We start from the raw sequence: 19,989 nt of genomic DNA, 5'->3' as shown, positions 1-19,989 counted from the left end.
TATGAGTGGTTGAATCAAGACGTGTGATTCAGCCCGAAAGTTTGAGATTTTTTGGACCGAGTTCTTGTGTATGTAGTTTTGAGTACCTGAAGAAAAAGTCTGCATATGTGCGTGCCATGTAAGAAACGTGTGTACATGGTGTGTTAGAAGTGTAACCTTCTAATGGATATATTAAACATAAAATATTTAATATAGTGCTTGTGTGAGATATATAACATAATGTAAAGATGTTTAAACAAAACTTCATATATGTATGACATGAAACCATTCTAATATTACTAATAATTCAATCTGATAATACGTTAAAGCCATAACTTATATAACCCTTATATTAAAATATGTGATAGGAAAGATATACTATATTCATATACCAGGAAATAAACTTTAATAAAGTATAAATAGAAACATGGAGAGAGAAAAAAAAAAAAACAAGTCTAGATACTGATATGAGGGAGAAAGGAATCTGAATAAGATTGTTACATATAAGCGTTAAGTGTTATCAGTACACCGGTATATAGAGAAAAAGTGCCGGAAGCCAGAGGGTTAATGTGCCTGTGGCTTGGCCGTAAAGCGTGTGGCCGTAAAGTAAGACCGTTTAAAATTGCGACGCCGTGGGAAGTGATCCGGGTGACGGACTTACGATTTTGAAGTCCTGTGGACTTAGTCAGCGACGAAGACCGGGTTCTGTGCGTGGCTGGACGGGAGGAAAAAACCTGTAAGGAGTTTCCTGGACACAGCTTACACCAACGAAACCGCGGGGTTTTTCCGAAAAGCAAGATGGCGCCGTCCGTGAACCGGAAGTGGATTCAGGATGCAGCGCTGACCTCGAACGGTATGGAGCCAGGTAAGGGGTGTCCCTTAAGTAGGGAGAAGGTGAGTCATACGCCCCTCCCACAATTACAGGCCCAAAGGCCTTAATACATATTTATATATATATATATATATATATATATGCGAACCTGTGGCACGCTAGGCTCTCTCTGTGGGCACGCGGCCAAAGGTCGCCGGGGGAGGGGGCCACTGGCGCCGGTCAGCAGCAATGCAGAGTAGGCACCTGCCTGTCCAAAGCGGAAGCAGGGGGAGGGATCTAGGAAGCAGCTCTCCTGCAAGCAGGCTGTGTGGAGCGTTGCTGCACGTTACCATGGCAATGCTCAACACAGCATTCTGCGTGTGGGAGGACAGGAGAGCTGGAGCCAGAACCTGTCCTACATACTTACCACCACCGGACCGCCAGGGCTGGCTGTCCCTCCCACTCCCCCCTTCACCAAAGGTAAGAAGAAGAGAGGGGGTTAAAGATTTTATGCAGCACTCCTCTTACACAAAGCACCACCCTCGCACACAGAACCTCTCCCCCCACACAGCAGTCGGTGTGTGAATGTGTTCAGCAGTCTGTGTGTATGTATTTTATGTATGTATTGCATTTGGTGGAGATACTAATAAATATAAGCCTAATTTAATCTATAATTATTTTTTTATTCCTGTGAGTTGTGTGTAGGCAGTGCCCCAGTGCATTGCTTTGCCCAGGGACCCATAATGTTAAGATGGCACTGGTGGGTGGGATGGAGGGCTGCGAGGGAGCACTGACTTACGTGCTGTTCCAGCATTGCTCCCTCTGCTGATGCCGCCGGGAGACCGGAAATTACGTCAATCAGGCGCCGCCTGATTGACATTATTTCCTGTTTCACAGTGGCATCAGCGGAGGGAGCAGTGCTGGAACAGCAGGTAAGTCAGTGCTCCCTCGTGCCCGCACCCCCTCACAGCAGCGGGACGGAATCGGATCCACCAGGTAAGGAGCCTGGGTGGACGTCAAACCCCAACCCGCACCAAAAAATGTTTGAACATTATTTATGTGCTGGGAGGGAGAGGGGGATATGCTGGGGTAGTGAAGAGGAGATGCTGAGGGGAGAGAAGAGGAGAAGATGCTGAGGGGAGAGAAGAGGAGAAGATGCTGAGGGGAGAGAAGAGAAGAAGATGCTGGGAGGGGTAAAGAGGAGAAGATGCTGGGGGGGAGAAGAGGAGAATATGCTGGGGGGGAGAAGAGAAGAAGATGCTGGGGGGGAGAAGAGGAGTAGATGCTGGGGGAGAAGAGGAGGAGTAGATGCTGGGGGAGAAGAGGAGGAGTAGATGCTGGGGGAGAAGAGGAGGAGTAGATGCTGGGGGAGAAGAGGAGGAGTAGATGCTGGGGGAGAAGAGGAGGAGTAGATGCTGGGGGAGAAGAGGAGGAGTAGATGCTGGGGGAGAAGAGGAGGAGTAGATGCTGGGGGAGAAGAGGAGGAGTAGATGCTGGGGGAGAAGAGGAGGAGATGCTAGGGGGAAAGGGGAGGGGGAGAGGAAGAGGAGAATCTGGGGGAGAAAGGGAGACAAGGAGGGGAGAGGAACAGGATAATCTGGGGGAGAGGAGAAGGAGATGCTGGGGGGAGAAGAGGAGGAGGAGGAAAAGGATATGCTGTGGGGAGAGAAGGGAAGATGCTGGGGGAGAGAAGAGGAGAATTAGTTTGGGCAACTGTATGAATTGTTTTGTTTCTAAACTTAAACCTCAGTATTCAGGTTTAATTGCTGTGTTGGTACTTTGAGGAAAGTTAAGTTGGCATGTTTTGCGGTTTGGGAACTCGGGCTCAAAAAAGTTCTCCATCACTGCTATAGAGTTAAAATGAACCACTATTTGTCAATGTAAAATACAGATGATTAAACAATGTTAAGTTCTGAGTAGAGTCCACTCGTGAGATTTGTGGTGCTGCATGCAAAACTTGGACAAGTTTTTATATTGACAGACTTAGTCATACAGTTATGTGTTATTTATTTATTTATTTATTTTGGGGGGGGGTGGGGGGAGAGGGGTTATACAAATTTCTGCAGTGTTGAGCCAATCTCAAAGCTGAGAAGGACTACAGTTTGCTCTGTGCATTTTACACAGTAACATTAGGGTGTATAAAAAATAATGTACATTATCATAAGATGTTCTGCACAATGACGCAAAGTGTTTTTGCAATTTGAAGGAATTACAGGTTTATTTAACCCCTTAAGGACCAAACTTCTGGAATAAAAGGGAATCATGACGTGTCAGACATGTCATGTGTCCTTAAGGGGTTAAAGGTTCAAATGTTGCTGAGTCGCAAGCTAAAAGACTGCTATATACGATTCACATTAGCTTTAATCATCAGGGATTTATGGGGTCTTCACTTTTATTTCCTATTAGGTATATATTTTTTTATTCTTAAAAATCCAAATATATCCATGTTGGCTATAGAACCCTATTGATGTCATCAGCAAATATTAACATTCCACATGCCACAGTCATTAACCCCTTAAGGACCAAACTTCTGTAATAAAAGGGAATAATGACATGTCATACATGTCATGTGTCCTTAAGGGGTTAATATACAAGAATTGAATTAAGCGCTGAACCCCAGCATACTTTTACCATTTTTCTTTTCAATCTGTACATTTTCGCTACTTACTGAAGTGCTTTAGATGTTAACAGAGTGTTCCTCACGTTTTGTTTTTGGGTTTTTTTAAGTGCTTGTTGTGACACAGTTACAAGAAGCACCAATGTTTAAACCAATGAGGAGGAAGCAGAGAAGTATATAAAAACAGGCATTGAAACAGATTTTTTAAAATATTTTTTTGAGTATTTTTAAGCCTGATTGTGCCAAGGAAGAAGTCCTTATCGGACAAAACTCATAGGGTGGAGAATTTGGTTATACTGGAGAGGGGTGTTTCGTGAGTCCAGTAACTTGATGTGCTGAATTACTTATTTTTTAGATGTGAATGAATAAATAAGTGGTTTGATTATTTATTGAAAATGTTCTGTGCTGTTAGATACTAATTAAATCTATTTCATTGTATGGCCCATTGAAGGCATTCTTTTAAGGAGCTCTAGAAAATGTCAACACTTTTTTTTTTTTTTTCCTGCTTCCTTGAGAGTGTGGGAGATGTTTGGGATAACGAAGATTCCACTTTTAGGGGAATATTATGGGTGTAAGTTTTGCACATTACTGAAAGGATATACACATACATTTACCATAAGATGCAAAGTAATTGCACAGTTATGAGAATATTCTAAAGAGATGACACCATCAATTTTGCAACTGTTTATTTTTATTTTTTCAGATAAGATTAAAAAAAAAAAAAAAATTGAAAAAAATAATCTTTACACGTACACAGCAATGACATCACAATCCATTTATAAAGTAAAACCTCACGCATACAAGTCCCTTACTGGTCTCTTTGTACTCTGTTATTGGAGACATAAAAATGTTTTTTTTTTTATATATATATATATTTATTTATTTTTTGTATCCTTCTCAATCTCTCTGCCTGGCGTTTGGCAAATGGCAGCGTTGTTTAATATGTCTGCCATGATTTACTGAGATGCCATGTGAATATAACCAATATGATTAAATAGCTTTAATTTATTTTGCTTAATTCTATTTTTACATTATCCCAGAGAAATGTGTAATAAGTACAGGAATCAACTCTGGACCCAGAAGCTTGCAGTAGGGAGTTTTTGCCCTCTTGTTACTGGTAGCACATTGCTCTGTAATGGCAGCAAAATAACACAAGGATACGTATTTTATTTTAGAAAACTGCATAATTCTAATACCAACTATATATTTCAATATTTAATATTATGATTAAATAATATTAAATTATATTTAAATATTAACTAAGTGTGATGATTGATTCTTTGCATTTATAATTTCACGACCAGTTGTTAGAGAAATGAGGCAGCTTTAAATGCTCCTAATGGCTTTGTTGTTTACTGCACCTGTAAACAAGCTCCTGTTTTTCTATTCTTACATTATCAAGTTTAGTAATAAAATGTGGGCTTTTTTTGGCATTATGTCTACTATATCTTCTGATTCTATTTCAAACTCTTGCATCAATCATAACAAAGTTTTACAAAGTGTTTTCTGGTTCTTGTAATGTTATTTTATTGGTGGGGATTTTTAGTTCTACTGACCCTGTTTACATTTGAGAGTATATGCAAGACTATCATTGTAATTTTTATGACCTGCACCCACATCAATTTCAAGCTGAGCCCTGAGAAGAGATGAAGCAAAATGGGAAAAATAATCCTCTCTTTCCCACAGTGATGCATGGTTCAGTTTCCCTGTTGCTAGGCCGCTATGTGTGTTTACAATGAACAGTTACTAAATATGAGTTCACAGAATACTTTTCGCTCCTACAACTTCTAATGTATGTGGGGGACTCGTCAAGTAAGCAGGCCTGCAGTTTAATAATAAGTATCCAATTATGTCATTGGACTTGAAATTATTATAAATTATTTTACTCTGAAATAGTAAATCACTTAAAGGGTTACTCCAAGCACCATGATCACTTTAACTTTAGTTCTTTCTAATTTTTTGTTGTATTTGAGGGCAGGATAAGGAAAAGTTATTCCAACAAAAACAAGTGTTATTACAGCAATAACAGTCCGGCTTTAAACGCATTCTTTATGTTGTCTTTACTAACTGCACGAAATGCATGCATTTTGTTCTACTATACTGTAACCCTCTTATTTGGGGTTAGGACAAGGAGTTATCTGGCACTCTCATGCAGGGCCACGCTCATTGGCTGAGAGCACCAAGCTGATGCACAGTAGGAGTTAGCTCAGTGGAGCTAATGGAAGCCATTGCAGGAGCTTCTGGCAACTGAGAAGGCAGTGGTGGAACCCAGCTTTTATGTTGTCAAAACATACTTAAACAGTTTGACTACTTACTCTGGGATTGTGCCCGGAGTGCCTTGACACCCTCCTAGAGTAAATAAGTAGGCTGTAGTGGTTATGGTAAGTGTGTTATGGTGAGTAAGTAAGTGGGCTATATTGGTTATGGTGAGTAAGTCAGTGTGCTATAGTTGTTATGGTGAGTAAGTCAGTGTGCTATAGTGGTTATGGTGAGTAAGTAAGTGGGCTATAGTGGTCATGGTGAGTAAGTGGGCTATAGTGGTCATGGTGAGTAAGTAAATGTGCTATAGTGGTTATAGCACATTTACTTACTCACCATAACCACTATAGCACATTTACTTACTCACCATAGTGGTTATGGTGAGTAAGTAAATGTGCTATAGTGGTTATGGTAAGTCAGTGGGCTATAGTGATTATGGTGAGTAAGTCAGTGGGCTATAGTGGTTATGGTGAGTAAGTAAGTGGGCTATAGTGGTTATGGTGAGTAAGTAAGTGGGCTATAGTGGTTATAGTGCGTAAGTGGGCTATAGTGGTTATGGTGAGTAAGTCAGTATGCTATGTTAATATGGTGAGTAAGTAAGTGGGCTATAGTGGTTATGGTGAGTAAGTCAGTATGCTATGTTAATATGGTGAGTAAGTAAGTGGGCTATAGTGGTTGTGGTGAGTAAGTGGGCTACAGTGGTTATGGTGAGTAAGTGGGCTACAGTGGTTATGGTGAGTAAGTCAGTGTGCTATATTGGTATGGTGAGTAAGTAAGTGGGCTATAGTGGTTATGGTGAGTAAGTAAGTTTGCTATAGTGGTTATGGTGAGTAAGTAAGTGGGCTATAGTGGTTAAGGTGTTGGAGTGTTATCTTAAGGTATCCTTCCAAAAACCTGGACAACATGCATCCATATTAAAGCCTAAGGTAAAGACAATTTACCTTAAAATGTCTCTGTCTCCTCAAACTTACCTTTCTCCTATGGTTTCCTCTTCTCTTCCTCTCTCAGAATCGGTTCTTCTTGTCTTAATTTCTGATTTATTTCTTTTTGAAACATAAGACAAAGTAGGGACTACCTTGTATTATGTATTTTCTTTATGCTTGACAAAGTCTGCGGCATAAGGCAAGCTTCACCCTTTGTTAGAAAAAGGAATTGGAGCTTGCCTGAAACTTCACCAGTTGTCAAGATCTGTCAGGTGAAGGAAAAATACATAATACAAAGTAGTCCCTACTTTGTCTTATGTTTTAAAAATAAATAAATCCAAAATGAACAAAAAAAAGAACAGATTCTGGAAGAGGAATTGAAGAAGAAACAATAAGTGAAAGGTAAGTTTTAAGTGACACTTCAATATGTGTGCTAATGAAGCCGTTTTATTTAGCTCCTTCTTCAGATTTTTTCTTTGTGTAAAATAATTGCTAATATCATAGTTTAAAAAAAAAATATTTTTTTAAATTTAAAGGGAAATAGGAGTGCTCCTTAAACATTCATTCATTTATTTATTTTACATTAGCTTTATTGCATAGATGGTGCGTTAGCAAATAATCTCTTCCCCAAGATCATTAAAGGAACACTCCCAGCACCATAACCACTATAGCCAGTTACAGTAGTGATGGTGCCAGTAGTGCCCTGTTTACCTCCAGGAATAATATGTCAAACCATTTTAGAATGGCAACCATGGCTTGTTTTTATTTGTGGGATAATCAAGTTATCTTCATTGAGCTAAACAGCACTGATCACATCGACTGAGATAAGCTACGTGTGATCGATCCTGTATCGCTCTCTACCTTTTTTTAAGTGAGGATTTCTAGTACAGGTGGTTATTGATGACAAGAGGACATAAAACAAGGATGAGGGCTTTATCATTAACATGGTGGATCAGTAGAAGAATAGCATTACTAAACATTCTGGATTTATAATCTCTGCGCCTGGGTCACAGAGTTTTCTAGACACCTAAACGCAGAATTTGTTGCAGGATGAGGGGCAGGTAAAAATACAGTGCAGGTCCCTGTTTGGGTGCCCCGATATACCATATGTTTCAAGATGCATCATTTTCTTCAAATTTATTAATCAACTCCCTGTCTGCAACATATAAATTCTACATAGAGCAGCATTTTTCATGAGTTGCTCGTGAGTAGAAAAGATGTGGTTAATTGATAAATCTGACTTCTACATAGTAATGGTTCAACTGAAAGCTCCTAGAGTTAAAAGAGTAATTTAGTATATTATCTTAACTTTACAGAATATTTATTGATGTCAGGATTAAAAACAAAAAAAAAGTTTACTGCCATTTGAGAACAGGTAAAGCTACTCCGTGTATGTTCAATAAACCGTTAACATGCAAAACTCCAAGATGGTTCTCACCCAACTGCATTCATTGGGCTCTAGAGCTGTACTGCTTACTTAAACATCACACTCATGTTCTAGGAACCAGTATTACAGCAAAATATATTACTGAATCTAATGCATGGTTTAACATTTGTAACCATTTCACCTCTGACAATCAGCAGACACTGACAGAGTTGCATTACTATCAAGACCTTCTGCCTGAGAAGCAATGTATGGTACGGAAAACTGCTGAAGAAAACCATAATTGCTTGATTTAATGTGTGCAAGCATAATTTCAATCAGAATGCAATTCATTAAAACATTTTTGTAACAGAGGACGCACATGTGATGCTAACTGCGTCCTTATAATGAGCACAGTATTGTGGACATGTAACCAAAATGAATGAATATCACAACAGCAGAGATTTTAGTGGAAAACAGTGACTCAGTATATTAGAGGCAGAGGCACTATTTTATAATGTCAAACATTGCATTCTGCAGCTTCCTCGAGTCATGTGTACTTTATATAAATCAATAGTTACTCAACTCTTCTGGTGACCTTGTGGTTACAAATTTCAGAAATCTCTCTGCAGTCTTGTTTCATTACAGATAGATTCCTAGAAGTGAAAGGGTTATTACCATGGCTTATCACTAACCCCTTTGATCAGGAGGGCTACCTTTAGGGCACTGTAATGTAGGGTTAACGGTGCATTCATTTTTAGTCTAGTATAAAAGGCACAGGTTTTAATAAAATAAACTTTACTCTTTATTGCACAGGATGCACTCACTTTGCAAGGAAATATACAATTGGTTTGGGCTATGCCATTAGTGGTATAGGTGCTTACATTTGATATCACTTCTATGGGGTAGTGACTCTCTGTATCTGATTTGTTAATTTGAGGGGATTTGTGTAACCATTCTCTGGATCAGTTAAGACTTCCCACAGCAGTTAGAAGTATAAATGAGATTGTATAGTGTGGGCTTAAAAAGTCAGGACTATATTGTCTTATGTATACATCATATTTTGGCAAAATGTATCTTCAGGCATCTTCAGCCACTGCATCTTGTCACATTCCATCAGCTATTGCATATGGCGGCTGATGGGAACAGGCATTGTCTTGCAGAATGTACAACAGATATCTTGTAGTCTAGTTTCCCCCCTCTCCCAGTGGGTGAAAATACCACACAAGTGAAACACTTTAGACTTTGATTCTAGTTAAAAAAAAAAAAAAAGTGCTTATGTATATCAGACAGAGATTGAAAACTTTTAATGATAATCCCTATAAGTAAACCAGATGTAATAATTCTGATCATCATTGGTTATTCCCAGAAAAGTTAGAACATCAAATTACACCTTGTGCATTTTGATTTTATATATATATATATATATATATATATATATATATATATATGTATATATATTTAAATTTATTTTCAATTTGTGTGGCACATAACCACATGCCAATATAGTGGTTATGATACTATGTATATACGGCACTAGGCCCCTGTTTTCTGTTAAAATGTTTTGGAGCCATTAATGAAAACTGAGGCACTCCTCAGGACCCACAGCATATCCTTCTTATAGTCACACTGATAATATGTTAATTGTCATACTACATGGACAAGTATGAATCCATTCAACCTTGGAAGGCAGTAATAAACAGGGAGCGGGTTATGCCTATAATGGTTTACAAAGCTGGATGGATTCACACTTAATAATGTAGGTGTGTGAATGACACATTACACATTCTCCTGCATAGAGGGCAGGTTATGCATGCTGGGGGGAGCCATGTTTTTTTAGCCTGAGGATGTGCTGTAGACTTATAGGACCATAACCACTCCAATAAGCTGTATAGATTATGATGGGAAGAGTGCCTCTTTCATTTCAAAATGAAATATCAGAAAATGAATGCACCTCAAGTACTGCTACAACTGCCAGTAAAGGGGTTAATTACAGTGATCCTGCCATTTAAAAGGTCAGTAATACCTCAATAGGAGTCACATTTATATGAGATTGTTTACAGAGATAAGATCAAATGTGTGTATAAGTAATGGGGCTGACATATTTTACTGCTTTAAAAGCCTTGCCTAGTAGAAAAAATAGGTAACCAGTGCTACAGTAAAAAATGACCAATTCTAAATGAAACACATCTTCTGAATTGCTGCTCTACATTTTTTAAGCTATATTGAAAAAAATGCATATCCTGTTGACTGACCACAAAAAAAATGAATGTCAGCCCCTAGGATTTCTTTAAATATGGAGTTTCTGAAGCAATTAAATAACAAAAAATAATTATGTACTGTGACTTTGAGATATATACCTGATTTTCTTTAAATGCATGCTTTTATAAATGCTAGCTTACTTTGAAGCATTACTGTCCCTTTAAACACAAAGCTCTCCAGGTCCCAACATATACTATACCAGTCATTTCAATAAATAGCTCTGCATATTTATATATGTATATATAGACTTCTAATAGTAATAAAATTCATTTTATTTTCTCTGATAAATTCATCTGTGACAAAGTATCTCCATTTTAATTGTAGTCCTAAAATAAAGGCAGAATGGGTGGGTGCTAATTCAAAGAACATTCCACACTGTATGAAAAGAAAAACACGTGGATTCCGCTTCATGACACATTTTGGCTTTTGTGACCTATTTTTAAAGTTGTCACAAGTGTTGTCCCATCAAACAGATTCTTCTTTTAAATTTCCCACCAGTTCTTTGTTTTAGTTGTTGTTTTTTTAATTTTTAATTTTTATTTTAGTTTTCTTTTTTGCATGCATCGCAGGAAGTCACAAAACCAGAACGCAAAGTAAAAGTCTCTGATATTCCTCCCCTTTTAGGGATGTGTTTTTTTTGTTTTGTTTTTTCACTTGTATATCTTTTTAGATGTTTAATTCTTGATCATTTTCAATTGCTGCTGTTTGGCTGTAACTTGACAGTAGGCAAGCTGCTTCCATTCTCTTTAGCATTGGAGCTTGTGACCATGTGACAGAGTTCTGAGTATATACAGACATTGGCCAGATCTCACAACAGACCTAGTCCTTGCCAATTCTCTTTCCAAGATAGTTTTTGTGTTTTATTAAAACATACTGCAAAGAATATGTTCTATAGACACCACAACCTGCTATGCAAAGAGAACACATTATGATTTATTTGTATGGCAACAATCTCCAGCTATAATCACGCAGGGCACAGACATACTCTCACGCACTCCAAATCATTCGCTCTGGTATTGTACATGGAATCTACAGTTCCTTGGCTGGGCATGGCTACATTTTGCCATGTGATGTTTTTCTTTATAAACAAAGTTATTTGATCGTTCAAAACGCATGAAAATAAACCCAAAAGAACATAAATATCTTCCAAAACCAGAAACATAAAAATGAAAAACAAAAAAGAAACCATATTTGTTGAAATAAGATTCGGTTCAGTCAGTTAGTATTATAAGGCTCTCTCGGAGTGGTGTTGCAATGGAGTCCAGGGTCTCCTCTATAATTGGACCCATGCAGCTGGAGGAGAGAGCCCTAGAACTGGTCAGCCGGAGCTCACTAAGCTTTCTCTTCTGTAGAGATATATATCTATATATTTCATTTTATTGCCATCCGTGGCAATAGAATAAGTGTGCTTTTATATTACAGTTGAGTAAGAAAGTTAGCTGTTTGCAGCCTGGGTGAAACCGTGACAGCTCTCTCTCTCTCATGCCTCTGGCACAAGGGCAGCTGATGCTCCAATTTTCACTTTCAGAACATTACTGCTACTGTCTGCAGATATTTAGATTTCTATACATCAATAGCAACGTTTGTTATGCCTTTTGCTGTTTTGTTCACATATTTGCTTTGATTACATATATTAATTTTAATTTACACATAGTACTCTTTGTCCTTATTTTTCTGCTTCTTGTGGCCGCCTTTAGAGCCGTGCTGCTTCTCCTTCACTAGGGCCCCATTGCTCTGAGCAGAGTTGCTGATGTAATTCCGCGTCTCATCCACCTGGTAGGACCCCTCATCCCTGTTTCTGTACTTGTACATGGCATACAGGAGGATCAGGATGCAGAGGGCAGCGGCTGCCACAATGCCGACGACCATTCCCGTGGTGCTGCTGGACTCCCGGACCACCTCAGAAGCCCCCGGGACTCGTCTGCTTCCCGGCATCGTGGGGTTTGCTGTGGGCACATTACGGAACATGGGGGGTGTTATTAGTGGACTCCTGAGCTTGGTGCTGTCTAGCTCATAGGCAGTGGGCAACGGTAGCAAGACTATATCAGGCTGGGGTTTAAGCTCATGATTATTCATTTTGCCAGCTGGCACCATGGGCACCATCCCAGATGAAGACGTGGAGCGTATCAGCTCAGGGGGCAAACTTGTGGTAGAAGTCCTACCAGGTTCGGAGACTTTGTTAGGTCTAAAGTCCTTTGATCCCCATTTGGGCGCCTGTGATTTGTAGCCACCATCGATGAATGATGTGGAAAAGCTCTTATCTGTTACCAAGGAGAGGGTGGTGTAAAAATCTTCGTCATCGGTAGGGGGCAGGTTAGCGTCAAATGTTTCCCCTGAGCCATACCCAGATATCACCAAGCCATCATCATCATCACAACCATCGCTGCCTTGGTCCGAAAAGCACGGTAACCCAGCATCAGGGGTCACAGACAGGGAATCTTTGGTGGTCTCAATTATGGTGAGGAGTGGTCGAAGGGTGGGAGGGAGAGTAATGGAGGGAATACGTGTAACTATTGAAGGGATATCTAAAGGATCCTCTACCAGGACAGGGATTACTAATTCACCTCCTAAGAAAGAAAAGCAAAAACATAAAATGGGAGGGGAAAAAACAACACATTAGTAGAAAACCACAACAACTGTTTTACTCATGCATATATTGGGCGTGCACCAGTGTGTGGCTTCCAGCATCAAATTGATTTTGTGACTATAAGGAAAGCCAAAGTAGCCAGATAGAAGAAATTATCTGATGCTTTTTAAAGTGTAACATCTTTTTTTTTTCTAAACTGAGATTAATGTTCTCTGTGTGTCTGCAATCTCAGTGTGAGGGGGGAAAAAATCTTTGTGAATTTTCCTGTGAGTGTTTCCAAATATATTAAGATAAATGTAACAATAGTTTAAAATAATGTAGCTTTTATATCTAAGGACTATGTTAAACTTGATGTAGTCCATGGATTTATTACTAAAGCAGATTGGGAATTAATTAATTTTTAAAAACTGAATACACTACTTTTACTCTATGTTAATAACTAGAAAAATGTGTAACAGGCTTTAGAAAATGTAATTTAACATGACAGTCAATAGCCTAAACAATCTGCTACTTAGCATGGATTCGTGCTTACATGGGGATGTGTTGAACCCAGATATATTCATTGAAAGCATGTGCACTTGGGTCTAAAACAAACCTCTGTATTGTTTTGGTTTGCTTGTTTGTTTTTTTGCTTGTTTTTTGTGTGTGATCCTTGCTAGACATCCCCCCCTTGTGTTACACTCCATCTTTGATACACCCAATGAATTTGATGAGGTGGTGTTGGGAGGATGTAGTGTGAAGATTACATTGACTATGCCTTTCCCAAAGTAAGATGCTACTAAGAATTGCTTATTCTTGAATAGTGAAGTAGATTGTGGCCCGTTTAACTGGTCCCAGTGATATATTTAAAAAAAAAAAAAGTATACATAATATGACAACAAGTCATGTATCATCACAGGTACACTTTAAACTGATATAAATACGTGCATGTATTTTGGTAAAAAAATTTAGAAATAAATGTAGCCAGGTATAGCCTCTATAATTTGCTAAAAGACAAAATATAATAAAAGGAAAATTACAGAAATCAGAGTTTAAATTAGTGAGGATTTCTAATTGACTACTTGGCTTTCCATTCGGTCTCTGGTATACATTTAAATCATATTATGTAAATCAAACTATCAGCTTCAGCTCACACCATGTAATTAAAATAATGGTAAACAACAAGAACCACCCAAATAATAAAACAAAATCTCAAACATAAGCACTGCAAATATAAAGAAATAATATGTTGAAAATACATATACCGCAAAGAAAAAAAACTCTGAAAATGTGAATTTGTAAAATAAGCAACCAAAATTAATGAAAATAAAAATCCCAAATGAAACTGCTTAAAATGAGAACCAAAAAATATCACTGGACAAAAAAATAAATAAAATGTAAGAATTAGAAGAAAAAAATACATTACTGTGCTGTTGACTTACATCCACAAATTGCCCGCATGTTTTTTGGCATGTAGAAAAAAAATTTACAAAACAAAGTTGTATAAGAATGTCAAATTGACACATTCATGTCATTTGAGTATTTGTTTTTTTTTTTTTAGTACTTCCTTAACCATGTTTAGTTAAATTATTTCCATATCTGTTTTTTGTCGATTATATATATTTTTTTCGCTTTTTTTTTTTTCTTTTTTTTAGACAAGGAATGACACAGATAAGGTGACAAACACAGAAACTCACAGCACAACAACACAAAGAGAAAAACCCTACACCGTAACGTGGGCAACCACGGCATTGTTTTCTCTGTTGCTGTTTCACAAAAAAAAATTTAGATTTTAAAATTTCTTGGTCTTTAAAATGAATAATTATATAAAATAACAGAGAACAAACAAATTGTAATCCCTATAAAAGACATTTTGTTTTATAATTTTTTTAATTTAGTTTTTTTTATGAATATATATATATATATATATATATATATATATATATATATACACATATGTATTTAAACTGGGAAGAACAGCCAGTCTGCTTCAATTCAATTGTGGATTAAACTGGAAATGTTCTTGCATACCAGTTTTATTTTTTTTCTGTACTGCAATATTTATTTATTGATTCTATATGCGTTTCTCTAGGGAGTTAATCAATCATTTTTGGAAGAAAAAAAAATCTAATGTGATGAATTAGAGAGGGTGTGAGAAAGGTAAAAAGGAGAGAGGTAAGGGTGCTGGGAGAGGTCAAATCTATGAGGACACTAGACATTGGATGAAAATGAATAGGCCGAGGGTGTGAGCCAGTTGCCATGTCCATGATAAGGCGTTACGAAGTGATCTAGCAGCTTTTGAGCTTCTGGCTGTAAGGAAGGGACAGGCAAATATACAAAACAAGAAAAAACAAAAACAAAAACAAACAAAATGAACATTTGCATGCCCATCTAGAAAAAGAAAAAGCAAAACTCTAAACACTGAAAAATGTTACAAACCCTAAACTGCAACTTGTCCGACATGCAAATCTCCTTCCCCTCCACCACCCACCCCAAAAGAGTTTGTTCCACACCAAACAGAAAAAAATTACCAGACAGCGTTACTGTAATGAAAAAATACCCCCCAAAAAAACGTTTTTTTCTTCTACTAAAATTTTTTTATTATATTGAATTGAAAAAAAAAAAAAAAAAAAAATGAGTGCGTGGCTAACACGAATAGCAGAGCAAAATTAATTCACAACAAAAGGGGCTTGGGATAAAGACATGTATTTGTCTGTGGAACAATTTTAGCTGCAGGTCAGACAGAAAGTGTAAGAAATTTTAGGAGTTAAAAAAATGTATATATTAAAAAATAAAGATGTTAATGCTTTCGGGATCTAGTATAACTTTTGTTTCCATGTCAGCCTGACAGTATTTGTGATAAGTGGAATAATCTGAATAGTTTATGTATCCTCTCCAAAGGTGGAAAGTTGACCCAGGATGATGGTACATCAGGGCAGCTAAAGTTGTTCCTTTTATATGCATTAAAAAAAAGAAAAAGAAAATGACAGCATATTCTAAGGCTTATTTAAATGCAGGGGAGGGCAGAATTTTGGAACTAAACCAAGCATCATATAAAGGATGGTCTTCTGGAGAAGAATTACATTGACAAATAAAAATCACACTGAGAAAAGGGGGGGGAAAAAAAACAAAAAAAACATTGTATTCCCACAAGGGAGGAGAGGAGCCAGTCCTGTGTTGTAAAAACATAAGGACTACATCGCAAGGTTTTTTTTTTTAAATGATGCACACACAGACTGCATGTATAAGCGGCCACATCGGCCATTTTTGATGGTTCTCTGCACCAGTCGTCTCCCCCCCCTCCCCCCCGAAGACAAACTATTCCTAAGACCAATTTATCTGCAGTATATCCACTTTTTTTTTTTGGTAGGCTCAACAGAGCAAGAAGGAATGTAGTCCACAATTTGCAATTACAAATTTGAATTAACTTAACTGGATATGTTGGAGGCAGTGAAACTTGTAGTTAATTGTCAGTTTATAGGCTGTCTGTTTGTGCATGAGACCGGTTTAAACTGACAGTGGGTCAGCTCCTGGGCTGCAGGATATTGATGCATGCTTAAAGTTGCGTTTAGGGAGAGTATAAAAGAAAAGATAAAATTCCAGCAAGTTAGGGAGATGGGAAAGGTAGGAGACAACAAGGGGAAAGATAGGGGAAAGTGACTGGAAGCAGCTTTTGTGTTGACCATATGGACCAGACTCTCATCAGGTATAGTAGAAAAGATCTTTTAATACCTATATATGTTCAGAGGTCTAAACTTAGTCCAAAGTGATTAAGAGTAGATTTAAAGTTTAAATAAATCCAAGATGCCTAAGTTAGGTAGCCTCACTCCCGCAATTCTACAACAGATTTATATCTAAACTTAGGCTCTCTAAATGGGCTTTACTACTCACATACCCTGTACTGAATCTCTGTAAATGGCTTTACTTCTACAATACTGAGATGTGATAACCTGTACTGAGCTTCTGTAAATTAAGCTTTACAGCTACAATATTCAGTGATACAATACCCTGTACTGAGCTTCTGCAAATAGGCTTTACTCCTGCAATACACATAAAGACCGCTGATTAAAAGAACACTTCAAGCACCATAACTACTACAGTGTGCTGTAGTGGGTATGGTGCGAGGAGTGTCCTGGCATTCCCCATTTTTTAAGAGTTTGACTTCTTACCTGGAGTCCTTCGTGCTCTCCTCCGTGCCATTCAGAGTGCCAGAAGCTCTCTCCTTGGGGTAAGCCTGGTGATGTGGGGCTTAGCTCATTTCCTCAGAGCTAACACTCCCACCCAATGAACTGGATTTAGTGCTAACAGGAGCTTCTAGCATGAGTTTCTGTCTCTCAACCAGCAGGAAAGGGGCAGGGAGAGCACTCCTGGCACCATAACCACAAAAGTGTGCTTTAGTTGTTATGGTGTCTGGAGTGTTCCTTTAAATATTTCCATTGCCTGCAGTAATTATTGTTGTAGATTTGAAACACTGTTAAATCTCATGTTACAATAAGTCACATACTGCTTCCATTCACTGTAATGGAGGGAAAAGATCAGCCACAGACTTTAGGGTGGGGGAGTACAGATTAACCACAGGAAGCCATAACTGTGTTTCACACATTTTCCCCACTGAACATAAAGTTGTAAGAGTTGTCTGCCAGACCAACATGTCGTCTTGCCCATCCATTCTTGGAATATATTGGCAAGTAATGGAGGGCACTCATTGAGCTCTCTGGCTGGTCCTGCTGAAGATTCCACAATAAATTCATAAAGGCAAACTGCAATACAACAATGTGAGTAATCCTTCCAATTGGCCTGTGTAACTTTGAATTCTCTTTGCATTTGCTGTAGGATTTTTTTTTTTAATCCTTGTTAGTTGCAATATGTATACCAAATTATGAGTCATGTGTTGATGTCTTAATGTTGCATATTTTGTAAGATGCCCTGCTAACTCCATGACATGTCATTGCTCAGATATTGTGCACATATCAAATACAGACTGTGTACATATTATTGCAAGATGGATTTATCGTGTTCTGTTATGTAAACAAGTGTGGCCAAAAGCTGTACAATATGAAGAAGAGCAAGGTTAGATTTCTTTCTATCAGGTACACTAGTTTTGGCATTAATAGGAATGGCAGGTGAAGAGATTGCTTTCAGAATTCAGACACTTTTACAGAATCAATACATCACCACCATCAGGTGTCAGGTTTATCATAATCAATTCTCAAAAGTGAATCCTTTAGTAAAGAGGAACTCCCTTCCCTTCTCCGTAAGAATTTCACCCAGTCTCCACTCATTCAAAAAATCATCGAAAACTCACTTCTTCAAGAAATCATATCAATTAAACTGTTAGCAGGTTTTCATCCCCCACCCTCCATGACTCCTCTCCTGCAACTGTCAAAAAATTACCTACTAAGCCCTCAATTAATACTTTTCTAACAACCTACTTCGTACCCCTACTTTTACCTTTTGTGTCACTATACCCCACTCCCTCTAGAATGTAAGTTCATTGAGCAGGGTCCTCTACCCCATCTGTTCCTGTACGTCCAGTTGTCTGGTTACAATTACATGTCTGTTAGTACACCCATTGTACAGCGCTACGGAATCTGATGGCGCTATATAAATAATAATATAGTCGCCAGAACAACTACAGCTTAATGTAGTTCTGGTGAGTATAGTCAGTCCCTGCGGGCTTTTAACGTAAACACTGCCAGAAGGCCACTAGAGGTGCTTCCTGGATTAGCACTGACGTTCAATGTCTCCACGCTTTGCATGGAGGCGATGAACTTTCCCCATAGAGATGCATTGATTCAGTGAATCTCTTAGGAGATTTTGATTGGCCAGAACAGCGTTTGGCTCCTTACCCTCCTCCTATAGGCTTGGGAATACACATTTCTGTTCCTAACCCTATAGTGTTCCTTAAAGGACCACTATAGGCACCCAGATCACTTCAGCTCAATAATCTCGGTGCCAGGTCCCCCAAGTTTTAACCCTGAAGCTAAAAGCATAGCAGTTTCAGAGAAACGGCTATGTTTACATTGCAGGGTTAATCCAGCCTCTAGTGGCTGCCTCCCTGACAGCCACTAGAGGCGCTTCCGAATTCTCAGTGAGAAAATTGCATTGAACTCACGCAGCGTGAGTTCAGATCCCCATAGGAAAGCACTGAGTAATGCTGTCCTATCGGCGGTTTGAATGTGCGCGCGGTCCTTTAAGTATAGATTTGCATATTTATCAAATTTCATGTGGAGTCACTCGGAACAAATCCTATAGATAAACTAATTTGCTCACTGTAGTTGAGTCTGTCTAGAGAGGCTTTTTGAAGAGGCACATGTAGAATTTGGTTTTCTTCCCAGAGAGTCCCTTGCAATTTAGAGGGTTACTTTAATTACTTAAGTTTACTTATGGTGCAAGCACTTGTGTGTAGGGTATTAGTATAAAACTCCACCTCTGGCTCTGGAAGCTTCCAGATTCACTATATCAATTATATTTTGCATGCACTAACCACACACAAATTGGGCTGAGCTTTCTTCCCTCCTAGGAGAAAGAGTCAAGCCACAAACCACATCTCTGGCAAGATTCAGCTTACTAAACTGATATGAGCTGCAGTATGGCTGCTATCAGTTTACAGAGTAGGTCCATTTTCCTCAGTGATAAATCGAAATGCTGTTGGGGATAAGCTACTTATCCAATAAACCCCTACTATATTCCTGCTGTGAGATGGATCCACATGCAACTACAGGCAGGACGACTAAACAGTGTACCTAGGGAAACCTTAAAGCTATGTATCCTTAGAATGTATGAAAAATATAGGGTAAATATATATATCCCATAATCTCCCTTTAACCCCTTAAGGACCAAACTTTGGAATAAAAGGGAATCCTGACATATCACACGTCATGTGTCCTTAGATATCGTGTATTTTTTAAACTTTTTTGCAGTAATCCTAACATAATGCTTTAACTTTGGTTTCCTTTCTTATTTACCGGTAAGTTAATTACCGGTAATGTGCCTAATGTAATTTTAGTAATTAAATACTGTCTTCTGATTCTTAATGAGACATAGGCTGTGTAGCACAAGTGCTTTGATTTTCAAATTACTAAAAGCACTTTCCACACCAAATCCAAATTTAGGGGTTGCATCCACTCAGGACAGAGTGAAATGGCAGTTTGGCTATAGAGGATTTAGAAGTAGGTTTGAGAAGCCTAATTAACTGGCAGTAGTAGA

General features: G+C 38.3%; 1 protein-coding gene across 10 annotated transcripts in view; it reads right to left on the bottom strand.

Annotated features, from left to right (window-relative positions):
- Nucleotides 1-10,468: 10,468 nt before the first annotated feature.
- NRXN3 (neurexin 3) overlaps nucleotides 10,469-19,989 on the bottom strand; it is a 532,717-nt gene continuing 523,196 nt past the window's right edge. For 7 of the 10 annotated variants that reach the window (XM_063439595.1, XM_063439596.1, XM_063439597.1 and 4 more), the window contains one exon: nucleotides 10,469-12,781. In XM_063439595.1, coding sequence (XP_063295665.1) covers nucleotides 11,859-12,781 — 923 coding nt within the window. In that variant the 3' untranslated portion in view covers nucleotides 10,469-11,858. The remainder of the gene's footprint in view (nucleotides 12,782-19,989) is intronic. The other 3 variants (XM_063439602.1, XM_063439603.1, XM_063439604.1) reach the window with 1 other exon arrangement.

The sequence above is a fragment of the Pelobates fuscus genome, chromosome 13, assembly GCF_036172605.1.
Source record: "Pelobates fuscus isolate aPelFus1 chromosome 13, aPelFus1.pri, whole genome shotgun sequence".
NCBI lineage: Eukaryota > Metazoa > Chordata > Amphibia > Anura > Pelobatidae > Pelobates > Pelobates fuscus.
The sequence above is the reverse complement of the archived record's forward strand: the minus strand, read 5'-3'. Positions and strand labels throughout refer to the sequence as shown.